Source organism: Sus scrofa, chromosome 13, assembly GCF_054392235.1.
Source record: "Sus scrofa isolate SSC_HxYL_T2T_F1_AM1 chromosome 13, Sscrofa_HxYL_maternal_Yorkshire_Landrace_v2.0, whole genome shotgun sequence".
NCBI lineage: Eukaryota > Metazoa > Chordata > Mammalia > Artiodactyla > Suidae > Sus > Sus scrofa.
The window spans coordinates 90,406,893-90,423,204 of NC_139395.1; the positions used below are offsets into that span (position 1 = coordinate 90,406,893).

Sequence of the window (16,312 nt, forward strand, 5' to 3'; positions counted from 1 at the left end):
CATATAGAGGTTCCCAGGCTAGGGGTCCAATTGGAACCGTAGCCCCTGGCCTACACCACAGCAGTGCCAGGTCCAAGCTATGTCTGTGACCTACACCACAGCTCATGGCAATGCCAGATCCTTAACCCACTGAGCAAGGCCAGGGATTGAACCCGCAACCTCATGGTTCCTAGTTGGATTCATTTCTGCTGTGCCACGATGGGAACTCCACAGTATTTAATTTCTTTAGGTGTTAATGTAAGTAGCAGTGCGTTTTTAATTTAAATTCCACATGTTCATTGTTGGTATATATATATGGGAAAGTGATTGACTTTTATGTATTTGACTTGCAGCCTAAAATCTTGCTACAATTGCTTATTAATTCCAGGATTTTTTTTTTTTTTTAGTGGATTCTTTTCAGATTTTCTGCATAGGTGATCATGTTATCTTTGAACAAAGACGGTTTTGTGTCTTCTTTCATTATATATATATACCTTTTATTTCCTTTTCTTGCCTTATTACATTAACAGGGATATCCATTGTGATCTTGAAAAGGAGTGGTGTGAAGGTACATCCTTGCCTTGCATCTGATCTTAATGGGAAAGTGTTGAGTTTACCGCCATTAAATGTAATGTTAGCTGTATGGTTTCTGTAGATAGTCTTTATCAACTGAGAAAGTTTCTCTCTATTCCTGTTTTTTATCATGAAAAATTTTCTATTATGAATGAGTTATATATTTTTAATGAGTTAATACTTTATGTTTTTATAAAAGTAAAACTCATGTTTACATCATTTTAGTCTTCCTTACTCATAGATTATACATCTTGTCACTTTTTACCAATTGTTAATCTGTGTGTTTCTAGGCTCAGCTTGCCAATCGGAAACAAAAATTAGAGTCTGTAGAGTTGTCTAGCCAGTCGGAAATCCAGCACCTGAGCAGTAAGCTGGAGCGGGCCAACGACACTATCTGTGCCAATGAGTTGGAAATAGAGCGCCTCACCATGAGGGTCAATGACTTGGTTGGAACCAATATGACTATTATGCAAGAGCAGCGGCAAAAAGAAGAAAAATTGAGGGAATCTGACAAACTGCTAGAGGTATGTTTTTAAATTGTGGTATGCTATAACTGAGGAAATGTGTGTTTCAGTGTTTTAAGAGAAACTAATTAACCTAGGACTAGGTTCCAAAATCTGTGGTTTCTTCCCTGCTCTAACCAATGAATCAGATACTGATATTAATAACAGGATCGAAATAACAAGCCTTATTAATATTAAGCCTTATTAATTCACAGTCTGACCCACTGGCTTCCTCTTCCTGTGGTACAGAAAAATTGTAATAACATCTGACTTTTTTTCCGAGTATTTTTTGTAGGTTCTACAAGAAGAAAAGAGAGAATTGAAGGCTGCTCTTCAGACTCAAGAAAATTTTATCCGTGAAGCAAGAATACAAAAGGAGAAGCTCCAAGCAAAATTAAAGGCAGCTGACACTCAACACACATTAGAGACCATGAGGTACATTTACTCTTTTCTGGGCCTCACCCATGGCATGGCGGAAATTTGGGGGCCAGGAACTGAACCCATGCCACAGCAGTGACCACACCAGATTCTTAACCTGCTGAGCCACCAGGGAACTCTTATTTGATCTTAAATTATTAATCTTAGCCACAGAGTGATTTAGCATTAAGTGCCATTTTTAATATTGCCTTTTCATAATTTTGTATTTGATTCTATTATGGTTTTTGTTTTTAGTTTTAGTTTTGAGTTAAATTTTTATAGTATTGGAAAATATCGTGTGGTTAGTTTTTTTCTGCCTCCAGTTTGGGTCCCTAACCAAGGAATCTGACGTTTAGAAAGTTAGAAACCCCTGTGTCAACCTGTACCCTTGGTGAAAGTGAAAAGATATGAAAGGAATTGTAATCCATATCCCCTGGGAAGCATCCCTTCCTTGGTAGAATTAGTCTTGATTAGTAGCTGCTTATTTATCATCAGTATCATCAATAAGCCAGTTATGGAGTTCCCGTCGTGGCGCAGTGGTTAACGAATCCGACTAGGAACCATGAGGTTGCAGGTTCGGTCCCTGCCCTTGCTCAGTGGGTTAACGATCCGGCGTTGCCGTGAGCTGTGGTGTAGATTGCAGACGCGGCACGGATCCTGCGTTGCTGCGGCTCTGGCGTAGGCTGGTGGCTACAGCTCCGATTCGACCCCTAGCCTGGGAACTTCCATATGCCGTGGGAGCGGCCCAAGAAATAGCAAAAAAAGACAAAAAAAAAAAAAAAAAAAAGCCAGTTATTAAGATAGCCCTTTAAAAAAACTTGTGAAAGTAATTTTATTTCTATCTATGAATTGTTGCTATGAGATTTGTGTGGAAAGTAAAAGGAGAAGCTCTACTCCTTTTGCTTGAATCTGGTGCACATTTCTGTTGTTACCAGAACTCTCCGTAACCTCAGTTTCTTTGACTGAAGGGGTCAAGGGTCAAAAAGATGGTTTTTGTCATTTTGTCTTTTTCTCTTGAAAAAACAGGCCAAATCCCAAGTGAGAAAGGAGTAAACTGTTGCTGACTTTTTCAAGAAAAATCTTCTCTGCCTCTTTACTCTCCCAGTGTTTATTATTATAAAGCAGGAAACAAACTGAAGAGTTCCCTTACCAAAACAGTTGGGAAATATGAACTGGCTCAATGTTGTTTTTGTTTGTAAAGATACAAGGCCTTAACAGTCCTCCTGGGTCCTCCCATAGGTCACTGGAGGAGGCTCAGGAAGAAAGGGGGTATCCCTCTCAAGGGCAGGGGGACTTGGAGAAAGTGCTCTCCCGGCTGGATTTTACCCACACTAGTGAAGAACTTCTGCAAGCGGAGGTGACTCATCTGGAAGGCAGGTAGATAATTACATACAAATTCAAAAACATCCACGTTGTTAAAAATGATTTTTGGCCATTACATTGATAAAGTAAGCTGATATAACAAGTGAAAACAAAAGTTTTTTTCTCTTCTATCCTCAAATGGCCTAACTTCTTATTTCATTGAGATTAAAGCTCTCCTTTAAGCATCATCATCATAAAAGAGAATTTCCTAATCTTGCTACTGCCAAATCTGTCAGAGTAGATGAATTAATGGAGGCACGTGTCTGTGCCCCTAAGACTCCATTTGTGTACTGTTTCTGTAGTTTTTTCCTTAATCTTTTATGTCATCAAGTTCTTCCTCTCTGCTAAATCATTTCCGGGGTATAAAATATATTTTAATATTCCCCATCTTGGGAAAAAAGTGAAAATTCTCCTTTAATTCTATATTCCTTTTGAGTTTCTTCCATATTTCTCTGCTCTCTTTCAAAGCCAAATTCTTCAAAAGGGTTGTTTGTATTGACTGTCTGTACTTCACATTTCTCCTGTGCAGAAGGCCTTCTAGTTGCTCTTGGCAGTGTCACTCTCGACACGTGGTGCTCCTTCTTTTTGTCCTGAAGTGCAAGCAATATTTCCTTAGGTGTTAATTGAATCCTGACTTTGCTATACCATGCCCAGCTTACTTGTATTATCTTATTTGTGAGCTTTTTTTGGTCATACCACTAAATTTTTTGATTGGGAAGAGTTTTATATTTTGTTTTAAATGTAAATCATAATCCTTTGTACACTAATATTTTCTGTATGTAAAAGACAAAAATACACAAACCATTAGCCTTTAGGCAACAAACAGCTACAAAATTTCCATTTCACTCTTTTAGATTTATCTTTATTATATTTTTTTGTACTGCCTTTAAGTAATACATCTTTTATTTCTGATTTTGGAAGTCGTTAAGCATTTTTTTTTCATGTTAAATGTACATGCATACACAGAGTTTTTACTTTATTTCTTCCTCACCTTGGAAGACTTAAGATATTCTTGGTTATCATTGAGGTATATGTGCACACTTTAGATTGAATAAAATAAATTAAAGCTTAGCATTCTTATTGACATTAGAATGAATATTTATATTTTAAAATTATAGTTTATTTGTAATGTGCCAATTTCTGCTGTACAGCAAAGTGTATACATTCTTTTTTTTTAATATTATTTTCCATCATGGTCTTTCCCAAGAGACTGGATATAGTTCCCTGTGCTATATATTAAGACCTTATTGTTTATCCATTCTAAATGTAATAGTTTGCATCTACTAATCCAAATGCCCAGTCTATCCCACTGCTTCCCCTCTCTCCCTTGGCAACCACAAGTCTGTTCTCTATGCCCAAGAGTCTATTTCTGTTTTATAGATTGGTTCATTTGTGCCATATTTTAGATTCCGTGTATAAGTGATGTCATATGGTATTTGTCCTTCTCTTTCTGACTTACTCCACTTAGTGTGATAATCTGTAATTGTAGCCATGTTGCTACAAATGAAATTATTTTGTCCTTTTTTATGGCCAAGTAATATTCCATTGTGTTTATATACTACATCTTCCTAATCCAATCATCTGTTGATGAACATTTAGATTGTTTCCATTTCTTAGCTGTTGTAAATAGTGCTGCAGTGAATATAGGGGTGCATGTATCTTTTTGAATGAAAGTTTTGTCCAGATATATGCCCAAGAGTGGAATTGCTGGCTCATATGTTAATTCTGTATTTCATTTTCTGAGGAACCTCCATACAATTTTCCATAGTGGTTGTACCAATGTACATTCCCACCAACAGTGTAGGAGGGTTCCTTTTTCCATACCCTCTCTAGCATTTGTTGTTTGAGGGCTGAATAGTGATGGCCATTCTCACCAGTGTGAGGTGGTTACTCATTGTAATTTTGATTTGCATTTCTCTAATAATTAGCAGTGTTGAACATCTTTCCATGTGCCTATTGGCCATCCATATGTCCTCTCTGAAGAATTTTCTATTTAGGTCTTTTGTCTATTTTTTGATTGGGTTGTTTGTTTTTTCATTGTTGAGTTGTATGAGTTGTTTGTGTATTTTGCAACTCTTTTCTCTCATACTGTAGGTTATCTTTTCATTTTCTTATGGTTTTCTTTGCTGTGCAAAACTTAATAAGTTTTGGAGTTCCTGTCATGGCGCAGTGGTTAACAAATCCGACTAGGAACCATGAGGTTGTGGGTTCGATCCCTGCCCTTGCTCAGTGGGTTAATGATCCAGCGTTGCTGTGAGCTGTGGTGTATTGCAGACGTGGCTCAGATCCCGCGTTGCTGTGGCTGTGGTGTAGGCTGGCAGCTACAGCTCTGATTAGACCCCTAGCCTGGGAACCTCCATAAGCTGTGGGAGCGGCCCAAGAAATGGCAAAAAGACAAAAAAAAAAAAAAAAAAAAAAAACTTGTAAGTTTGATTAGATCCCATTAGTATTATTTTTGTTTTTAATTTCTATTGCCTTGGGAGACTGACCTAAGAAAATATTTCTACTGTTGATGTCAGAGAATGTTTTGCTTATGTTCTCTTGTAGAAGTTTTATGGTGTCATTTTATGTTTAAGTTTTTAAGCCATTTTGAGTTTATTTTTGTGCATGGTGTGAGGGTGTGTTCTAGTTTCATCGATTTACATGCAGCTGTCCAGTTTTCCTCGCATCATTTGCTGAATACACTGTCTTTTTCCTCATTTATGTTTTTGCCTCCTTTGTTGAAGATTAATCGACTGTAGGTGTCTGGGTTTATTTCTGGGTTCTCTATTCTATTCTATTGATCTATATGTCTGTTTTTGTGCCAGTACCACACTGTCTAGATTACTGTAGCTTTTCAGTATTGTCTGAAGTCTGGGAGGGTTATGCCTCCAGTCTCATTTGTTTGCTTTTTTCCCCTTGATTGTTTTGGCAGTTCTAGGTCTTTTATGGTTCCATGTGAAATTTTAGATTATTTGTTCTAGTTCTGTGAAAAAGATGTCATTGGTAATTTGATAGGGGTTGGATTACATCTGTAGATTGCCTTGGGTAGTATGGCTATTTTAACAATATTAATTTTCTAATCCAAGAGCATAGGATATCATTACATTTTTTTGAATCCTCTTTAGTTTCCTTTATTAATGTTTTATAGTTCTCAGCGTCTTTTACCTCCTGGGTCAGGTTTATTCCTAGGTTTTTGTGTTTCTTTTTGGTGTGATTTTAATAGGTTTTATTTATTTATTTATTTATTTTTTGCATTCCTTTTCTGATATTTCATTGTTAGTACACAGAAATGCTACTGATTTCTGAATGTTAGTCTTGTACCTTGCAACTTTGCTGAATTTATCAGATCAAGTATTTTTTGTTGCGTACTCAGGGTTTTCTATATATAGTATCATGTCAACTACATATAGTGACAATTTTACCTCTTCCCTTACAATACCTATTTCTTTCTCTTTTCTGATTGCTATTCCTAGGACTTCAATACTATGTTGAATAAAAATGGTGAGAGAGGGTATCATATGGGTTTTGGGTTTGTCATAAATGGCCTTCATTATGTTGAGATATGTTCTCTTATACCCACTGTGGTAAGAGTTTTTATCATGAATGAATGTTGAATTTTGCAGATGCTTTTTCTGTATTGATTGAGATGATCTGTGGTTTTTGACTTTTCTTTTGTTAATGTGGTATATTACATTGATTGATTTGTGTATGTTGAACCATCCATGTGAATTTGGAGTGAATTCACTTGGTTGTGGTGTATGATCTTTTTTATGTATTGTTTGATTCAGTTTGAGAATATTTTGTTGAGAATTTTTACACTATATTTGTCAAAGATTGGTCATTAATTTACTTTTTTGGTGATATATTTTTCTGGTTTTGGTATTAGGGTGATAGCTTTATAAAATGTCTTTGGAAGTATTCCCTCCACTTCAGTCTTTGTGAAGGATCCGTATAAGTTCTTAGTGTGTTTGATAGAATTCTCCTGGGAAGCCATCTGGTCCTGGACCTTTGTTTACATTATATATTCAAATTCACTTCTAGTGAACAATCTGTTCAAATTATCTATTTCATCTTGATTTTTTGTGGGCTATATGTTTCTAGAAAGTTGTCCATCTCTTCTAGATTGTCAAATTTGTTGGCATATAATTGTTCATAGTATTTTCTTATGGTTTTTTGTATTTCTGCAGTATCAGTTGAGATTTCTCCTTTTTCATTTCTTATTTGGTTTAGTTGGGTTCTCTCTTTGCTTCTTGGTGAGCCTGGCCAGAAGTTTGTCAGTTTTGTTTACCCTTTCAAATTATCAGCTCATGGTTTTATTGAATTTTTTCTCTCTCTTTTTAAAAAATCTATTTTATTTATTTTCTCTCTGATTATGTTATTTCCTTCTTTCTGCTGACTTTAGGTTTTATTTGTTCTTCTTTTTCTAATGCTGTTTTATATGATTTTTATTTTTTCCATTATAGTTGATTTACAGTGTTCTATCAATATCTACTGTACAGCAAAATGATCCAGTCATAATATATATGTGTATGTGTATATATATATATTCTTTTTCTCACGTTTTCCTCCACTATGTTCCATCACAAGTGATATAGTTCCCTGTGCTATACAATAGCAGGATCTCATTGCTTTTCCACTCCAAATGCAGTAGTTTGCATCTATTAACCCCAAACTCCCAGTCCATCCCATTCCCTCCCCTTTGGCAATCTTTTTCTAAATCTTTTAGGTGGAAAGTTAGGTTGTTGATTTGAGATTTTTCTTGGTTTTTTTTTTTTTTTTTTTTTTTTTTGAGGAAGGACTTATAGCTATGAACTTCCCTCTAAGAATTGCTTTTGTGGCATACCACAGATTTTATATTGTTGTATTTTCATTGTCATTTGTCTCAAGGTTTTTTTTTAATTTTCTTTTTGGTTTCTTCTTTGATCCATTGGTTTTTTAGTAGCATCTCGATTAGGTTCCATATAATTAGTTTTTTCTCATTTCTTTTCCTATAGTCAATTTCTAGTTCCATGCCATTGTGGTCAGAGAAGATGCTTGAAATAATTTCTATACTCTTAAATTTGTTGGTGTTAGTTTTGTTCCCTAGTATGTGGTCAGCCCTAGAGAATGTTCCATTTGCACTTGAAAAGAGTATGTATTCTGGTTTTATTGGATGAAATATCCTGAAAATATCAATTAACTCAACTGTTCTATTGTGTCATTTAGTATCTCTGTTGCCTTATTGATTTTCTGTCTAGAAGATCTGTCCATTGATGTGAGTGGGGTATTAAAGTCTTGTACTGTTATTGTATTCCCATCAATTTTTCTGTTTATGTCTGTCAATATTTGTTTTATGTATTTGAGTGTTCCTATACTAGGTGCATGTATATTGATGAGTGTAGTGTCCTCTTCTTCTTCTTTTTTTTTTTTTCTTGCTTTTTGGGCCACTCCTGTGGCATATGGAGGTTCCCAAGTTAGGGGTTGAATCGGTTAGGGGTGCTCAGGCTAGGGGTCCAATGCTGGATCCAAGCTGCATCTGCAACTCTACACCATAGCTCATAGCAACGCCAGATCCTTAACCCACTGAGCAAGGCCAGGGATCGAACCCTCAACCTCATGGTTCCTAGTCGGATTCATTTCCGCTGCACCACGACGGGAACTCTGAAATTTTGCCGTTTTTATTTTAATATGTCTTGGTGTAGGTCTGTTTGGGCTTATCTTGTTTGCAACCCTCTGTACTTTCTATATCTGGATATCTGTTTCCTTCTTTAGATTTGGGAAATTTTCAGCCATAATTTCTTCAAATACGTTTTCAATCCCCTTTTCTCTTCTCCTCTGGGATCCTTATTATGCGTAGATTGGTACAGTTTATATTATCCCATAGTTTTCTTATATTGTTTCATTTTTTTCCATTTGGCCGTCTGCTGTCCTGATTTTTCTATCTATCTTCCAAGTCACTTATTCATTCCTCTGCATTATTCATTCTGCAATTTATTGCCTTTAGCCCATCTTTCATTTCAGCAAATGAATTTTCTAACTTTTCTTGACTCCTCCATATAGTTTCTACTTCCTTTTTACAGTCATCTTCATTACTTTTGGTAGCTGTTCTTAACTCCTTCAGTACTTTCATTACCTTCTTTTTGAACTTGGTGTCTGCTAGACTAAAGAGGTCTGTTTTGTTGTTTGCTCCAGCAGGGAAATTCTCCTGTTCTTTTAACTGGGAATGTTTCCTGTGCTTCCTCATTTTGCTTATATTTTTCTTATTCTGTGAGTTTAGGGGAAACAATTATCCATTGTAGTCTTGTAGGTCTATTTATATGCAGGAGTGTCCCTGGTTGTACTGTTTTTTTGGTGTGAGGGCTACTTTTGGTTCGGATGCTTGCTGTCTCTTTCTTCAGTGTGTTCAGGCCCTTATCCCCTTCATAGAAGGTGTGTGGGTGTACGGCCCATGCATGTTTCCCTTATCCCTTTCATAGAGGTGGGGGCAGTGGATGGCACCTGCAGACAGTGCCTGGTCACTGGGCCTTGGCAGTGCCTGGACCCACAGAGAGGTGGTAGCAGCAGGCTGCACAGTCCTTGACAGTAGCAGCATCCTTCAGGGAGGTGGAGGTGGCACCTAGTCATGGGACCCTCAGCTTGGCAAAGGCAGGGGATGTGTGTTCCCAGGGAAGTAGGATTGAAGGGTAGTGCCTCAATGCAGGACCCTTGGCAGCAGTGGTGGTGGCAGGCCGTATGTCCCCAGAGAGCTGATGGCAATGGGTGGCACCTGGTTGCAGGGCCCTCCTCAGCAATGTGGGTCCCTGAGGTGGTGAGGGTGGCAGGCAGTGGTGGCTGCACCCACTTCTGGAGTCTGGAATGGCTGCAGCAGCTAGCACCCACCTTCATGGCCCACACAAGAAATGCCCTGCTGCCTGAGAGCCTGCACACATGCACAGAGACGGAAGTTCTTATATGGTCCTGCCTCCCCATCCCCCACCCCGCACTCTCCAGGCACAGTGCCTTGCTTCTCTGGAGGGCCCAGGCCTTCTCTCTTCCCTCACTGTGGCACACCACTCCCTAGCCTCCTCAGGCTGTTTCCACACAGCTAACCCTAGTCCTCTTTCTGGGACTGACCTCCAAAGCCTGAAAATCGGCACCTGCCCCCACCTGAATGTCTCATCTGTGCAGCTCTCTGAGGCTCTGCTCTCCTCAGACCAGCTGCTGTGCTTTTCTCTGAGATTTTGAGGCTCCCCTCATCAACCGGATGGCCTCCCAGTATGTAGATTCCTTTCCTGTTTCACAGGTCCCTCCCAGAAGTGCTGGTCCCATCCTGATTATTTGTTCTCTCTTCTCTCTCTCTGTTTTTTCCTTTTGTCCTATCCAGTTATGTGGAGGTTTTCTTCCCTTTTTGGAAGTCTGAGGTCTTCTGCCAGCTTTCAGTAGATGATCTGTGAGTATCATTCTACACGTAGATGAATTTTTTTTTTTAGTGTGTTTGTGGGAGCAGGTGAACTCCATGTACTGTTTCTCCCCCATCTGGCCTATTTATGTTTTTTCAATCATAGATTTTCCATTGGTTGACTTTTTAGTGGTATCTCTTTCTCACTCTCTCTCTCTCCACATATATATATATTTGTTTGTTTTGTTTTGTTTTTTTACTGTGCTCTCAGCAGTCTCTGAAGACTCTAATTTCTGACACTGCCTCTTATGTTGTCACCTGAGACAGCTTGGTCTCTTTAGGCCTCGGTTTTTCCCATCTGTAGATAGGACAAGGTGATCTCTGATTTTTCTTCTCTCTCTACCTCAGTGTTTGACACATTGTAGTCACATACCATGTACCAAATAAGTTAGCATTTTAGGATTTTTAGAAATAGTTAAAATTGGAATAAATGAACACAAATACAAGTGTTCAGTAGTAAAACAATGACTTTTTAAAAACTATTTTTCTGTATCAAAAGACAATCAGAAAAAGAACACTTATAGACATCTTATTTGTGTTGTTCAGTTTGAACAAAATATTCCCTGAAACAGGAACTGGAGGAAGTTGAATGATTGTTTTTGTGTTGTTGCATTACACATATGTTGTTTTCGAATGATAGCTTATCTGGTAAGTTGGCTATGTGGGTGAAACAATCAGGATAGTTATTAAGCACTTATTGAACAGTCTGGATCCAGATGATGCAGGGCCTGAGGGGATGGCAGGCAAGGTTAGAGGGAGGTGAGAAGTAAAAGACATTATTTTCATCCTAGAATTTGTAGTTTGACAAATATAATATGCACATTAAAAGACCTACGAGCAACTTAATGTGAAAATTCTAGAAAATACCTACAGTCAAGCTTTAACAATTGAAAAGAAACTGTTTTTAAGGTGATTAGGGCACTGAGGGTTGGGGTGTTTTTATCAGGTAAATGCTGATCTGATTCTTTAAAGGGGGTTGACTGTCCATTGCAGCTTCCCCTCCCAGGGGAAGGGAGAGGAAGCTGTAGTATGGTCTAGAGGATGGTGTGTGAAGAGACAAGGAGCAAGCTTAGCAAACAGCACATGGCAGACCGTAAAGCCTAGCAATTTAAAGGGGGAAAAGACTTTATTAGTAGTTAGGAGCAGCAAAGATAAGAGAGGTATGATACCCATGAGGAGCCATCAATCCCTGACGAGGGACTGATTCTTAAGGCAGGTGACAAGTTGGAAATTCTTTAAAGAAGATGATCTTGGCAGCTGTGTGTAGGATGGAATTGTAATTAAGTAGGATGAAAATTGAGATTATAATGGTACCTTCTGTACAACTAGAGAGAAAAAATTATCTAAATTGCTAGAATCTTTAGGATTTTGTAACCAGTTACATTTTAAACAAAGAGAAAGAATATAGGTAAACACAGAAATCAAAAGTGTTTCCAGAAGTGTGAATTGGATTTAGCTGCCTCCAGTGATAAGGAAATTAGAAACAAGTTTTGATTTGGGGTTGGGGGTGATATATAGGATATTTCTTTGATTTTTTAAAATTACTCAATGAATGTTATTACATTTATAGTTGTACAACAATCATCACAACTAGATTTTATAGCATTTCCATCTCACACCCTCAGTGCATCCCCTGACCCCCCAACCTGTTATCTCATTTGGAAACCCTAAGTTTTTCAAAGTCTATGAGTCGGTATCTGTTCTGCAAAGAAGTTCATTGTGTCCTTTTTTTAGATTCCAGTGTAAGTGATAGCATTTGATGTTGGTGTCTCATTGTCTGACTGACTTCACTTAACATGATAATTTCTAGGTCCATCCATGTTGCTAAAAATGCTATTATTTTGTTCCTTTTAATGGCTGAGTAATATTCCATTGTGTATATGTACCACATCTTATTGATCCACTCCTCTGTTGATGGGCATTTAGGTTGCTTCCATTTCTTGGCTATTGTATATAGTGCTGCAGTGAACACTGCAGTACATGTATTTTTTTTTTTTTTTTTTTTTGTCTTTTTGCCATTTCTTGGGCCTCTCCCGCAGCATATGGAGTTTCCCAGGCTAGGGGTCGAATCGGAGCTGTAGCCGCTGGCCTACACCAGAGCCACAGCAATGCATGATCCGAGCCACGTCTGCGACCCACACCACAGCTCACGCAACACTGGATCCTTAACCCACTGAGCAAGGCCAGAGATCGAACCCGCAACCTCATGGTTCCTAGTGGGATTCGTTAACCACTATGCCACGATGGGAACTCCAGTGGTACATGTATCTTTTTGAGTCATAGTTTTCTCTTGATAGATGCCCAGGAGTGGGATCAATTAGTAATTCTACATTTAGTTTTCTGAGGAATCTCCAAACTGTTTTCCACAGTGGTTGCACCAGTTTACATTCCCACCAACAGTGTAACAGGGTTCCCTTTTCTCCACACCCTCTCCAGCACTTTATTGTTCATACACTTTTTGATGATGGCCATTCTAGCCAGTGTAAGATGGTACCTCATAGTGGTTTTGATTAGCATTTCTCTAGTAATTAGTGATATTGAACATCTTTTCATGTGTTTTTTTGGCCGTCTGTATGTCTTTGGAGAATTGTCTGTTTAGATCTTCTGCCCATTTTTTGATGGGGTTGTTTGGTTTTTTTTTGGTATTGAGCTGCAGAAGGTGTTTATAAATTTTGGAGATTAATCCCTTGTCAGTCACTTTATTTGCAAATATCTTCTCCCATTTTGTGAATTGTCTTTTCATTTTGTTTAGGGTTTCCTTTTCTGTGCAGAAACTTTTAAGTTTGTTTAAGTTTGTTTTTGTTTTTGTTTTTTTATTTTTTATTTTTCCCGCTGTACAGCATGGGGATCAAGTTGCTCTTACATGTATACATTTTTTCCCCACCCTTTGTTCTGTTGCAATATGAGTATCTAGACATAGTTCTCAATGCTACTCAGCAGGATCTCTTTGTAAATCTATTCTAAGTTGTGTCTGATAAGCTCAAGCTCCTGATTCCTCCTACTCCCTCCCTCTCCCGTCGGGCAGCCACAAGTCTATTCTTCAAGTCCATGATTTTCTTTTCTGTGGAGATGTTCATTTGTGCTGGATATTAGATTCCAGTTATAAGTGATATCATATGGTGTTTGTCTTTCTGACTCATTTCACTCAGTATGAGTCTCTAGTTCCATCCATGTTGCTGTAAATGGCATTATGTCATTCTTTTTTATGGCTGAGTAGTATTCCATTGTGTATATATACCACATCTTCTTAATCCAATCATCTGTCGATGGACATTTGGGTTGTTTCTATGTCTTGGCTATTGTGAATAGTGCTGCAATGAACATGTGGGTGCATGTGTCTCTTTTAAGTAGAGTTTTGCCTGGATATATGCCCAAGAGTGGGATTGTGGGGTCATATGGAAGTTCTATGTAAAGATTTCTAAGGTATCTCCAAAGTGTTCTCCATAGTGGCTATACCAGTTTACATTCCCACCAGCAGTGCAAGAGGGTTCCCTTTTCTCCAAAACCCCTCCAGCACTTGTTATTTGTGGACTTATTAATGATGGCCATGCTGAGTGGTGTGAGGTAGTATCTCATGGTAGTTTTGATTTGCATTTCTCTTATAATCAACGATGTTGAGCATTTTTTCATGTGTTTGCTGGCCATCTGTATTTCTTCCTTGGAGAAATGTCTATTCAGGTCTTTTGCCCATTTTTCCATTGGTTGATTGGCTTTTTTGCTGTTGGGTTGTATAAGTTGCTTATATATTCTAGAGATTAAGCCCTTGTCTGTTGTATCATTTGAAACTATTTTCTCCCATTCTGTAAGTTGTCTTTTTGTTTTCTTTTTAGTTTCCTTTGCTGTGCAAAAGCTTTTCAGTTTGATTAGGTCCCATTGGTTTATTATTGCTCTTATTTGTGTTGCTTTGGGAGACTGACCTGAGAAAATATTCATGATGTTGATGTCAGAGAGTGTTTTGCCTATGTTCTCTTCTAGGAGTTTGATGGTGTCTTTTCTTATATTTAAGTCTTTCAGCCATTTTAAGTTTATTTTTGTGCATGGCGTGAGGGTGTGTTCTAGTTTCATTGCTTTGCATGCAGCTGTCCAGGTTTCCCAGCAATGCTTGCTGAATAGACTTTCTTTTTCCCATTTTATGTTCTTGCCTCCCTTGTCAAAGATTAATTGACCATAAGTGTCAGGGTTTATTTCCGGGTTCTCTATTCTGTTTCATTGGTCTGTCTGTCTGTTCTGATACCAATACCACACTGTTTTGATGACTGTGGCTTTGTAATATTTCTTGAAGTTTGGGAAAGTTATGCCTCCTGCTTGGTTTTTGTTTCTCAGGATTGCTTTGGCGATTCTGGGTCTTTTGTTGTTCCGTATAAATTTTTGGGTTGTTTGTTCTAGTTCTGTGAAAGATGTCATGGGTAATTTGATAGGGATTGCATTGAATCTGTAGATTGCTTTGGGTAGTATGGCCATTTTTACAATATTGATTTTTCCAATCCATGAACATGGAATATCTTTCCATTTCTTTACATCTTCTTTAATTTCTTTGATTAAAGTTTTATGGTTCTCAGCATATAAGTCCTTTACCTCCTTGGTCAGGTATTCTGAGGTATTTGATTTTTTGAGGTGCAATTTTCAAAGGTATTGTATTTTTGTATTCCTTTTCTAATATTTCATTGCTGGTATACAGAAATGCAACTGACTTCTGAATGTTAATCTTATATTCTGCTACTTCGCTGAATTTATTAATCAGTTCAGGTAGTTTTGGGGTTGAGTCCTTAGCGTTTTCTATGTATAGTATCATGTCGTCTGCATACAGTGACAGTTTTATCTTTTCTCTTCCTATATGGATGCCTTTTATTTCTTTTGTTTGTCTAAGTGCTGTGTCTAGGACTTCCAAAACTATGTTGAATAGCAGTGGTGAGAGTGGGCATCCCTGTCTTGTTCCAGATTTGAGTGAGAAGGCTTTCAGTTTTTCTCCATTGAGTATTATATTTGCTCTGGGTTTGTCATAAATGGCTTTGATTATGCTCAGGAATGTTCCCTCTATACCCACTTTGGCGAGAGTTTTGATCATGAATGGATGTTGGACTTTGTCAAATGCTTTTTCTGCATCTATTGAGATGATCATATGATTTTTGACTTTTCTTTTGTTAATGCGGTTTATGACGTTGATTGATTTGCATATGTTGAACCATCCTTGTGAACCTGGAATGAACCCTACCTGGTCATGGTGTACGATCTTTTTGATATGTTGCTGGATTTTGTTGGCAAAGATTTTGTTGAGAATTTTTGCATCTATATTCATCAAAGATATTGGCTGATAGTTTTCTTTTTTGGTATTATCTTTGTCTGGTTTTGGAATGAGGGTGATGGTGGCATCATAGAATGTCTTTGGTAGTATTCCTTCTTCTTCAACCTTTTGAAAAAGTTTAAGGAGGATGGGCACCAGATCCTCTTTATATGTTTGATAGAATTCGCCTGTGAAGCCATCTGGTCCTGGACTTTTATTTGTAGGGAGTGTTTTTATGACTTCTTCAATTTCATTTCTAGTGATCAGTCTGTTCAGTTGGTCTGTTTCTTCTTGATTCAGTTTTGCAGGCTGTAAGATTGTAGAAAATTGTCCATTTCTTCCAGATTGTCAAATTTGTTGGCATGTAGTTGTTCATAGTATTCTCTTATGGTTTTTTGTATTTCTGCAGTATCCATTTTGATTTCTCCTTTTTCATTTATAATTTTGTTTATTTGAGTTCTTTCTCTGCTCTTCTTAGTGAGTCTAGCCAGGGGTTTGTCAATTTTGTTTACCTTTTCAAAGAACCAGCTTTTAGTTTTATTAATTTTCTCTGTTGTTTTTTAAATCTCTATTTTATTGATTTCCTCTTTGATCTTTATAATTCCTTCCTTCTGCTGACTTTAGGTCTTTTTTGTTCTTCTTTTTCTAATTCGTTTAGGTGGCAGGTTAAGTTTTCAATTTGGGATCTTTCTTCTTTTTTGAGAAAGGCCTGTATCGCTATAAATTTCCCCCTGAGCGCTGCTTTTGCAGCATCCCATAGATTTTGAGAGCTTGTGCCTTCATTATCGTTTGTCTCAA

General features: G+C 37.7%; 1 protein-coding gene across 50 annotated transcripts in view; it reads left to right on the forward strand.

The window, feature by feature from the left end:
• CEP63 (centrosomal protein 63) overlaps positions 1-16,312 on the forward strand; it is a 100,818-nt gene that overhangs the window by 66,343 nt on the left and 18,163 nt on the right. For 27 of the 50 annotated variants that reach the window (XR_014823932.1, XR_002337692.2, XR_014823933.1 and 24 more), the window contains 3 exons: positions 843-1,076; positions 1,351-1,490; positions 2,712-2,849. Coding sequence is in view for 43 of the 50 variants with exons in the window: in XM_084989737.1 (XP_084845863.1) it covers positions 843-1,076; positions 1,351-1,490; positions 2,712-2,849 (512 nt within the window). In the remaining 7 variants the exon portion in view is untranslated. Of the gene's footprint in view, positions 1-842; positions 1,077-1,350; positions 1,491-2,711; positions 2,850-10,158; positions 10,225-16,312 lie in introns of all 50 variants that reach the window. The other 23 variants (XR_014823930.1, XM_084989718.1, XM_084989706.1 and 20 more) reach the window with 2 other exon arrangements.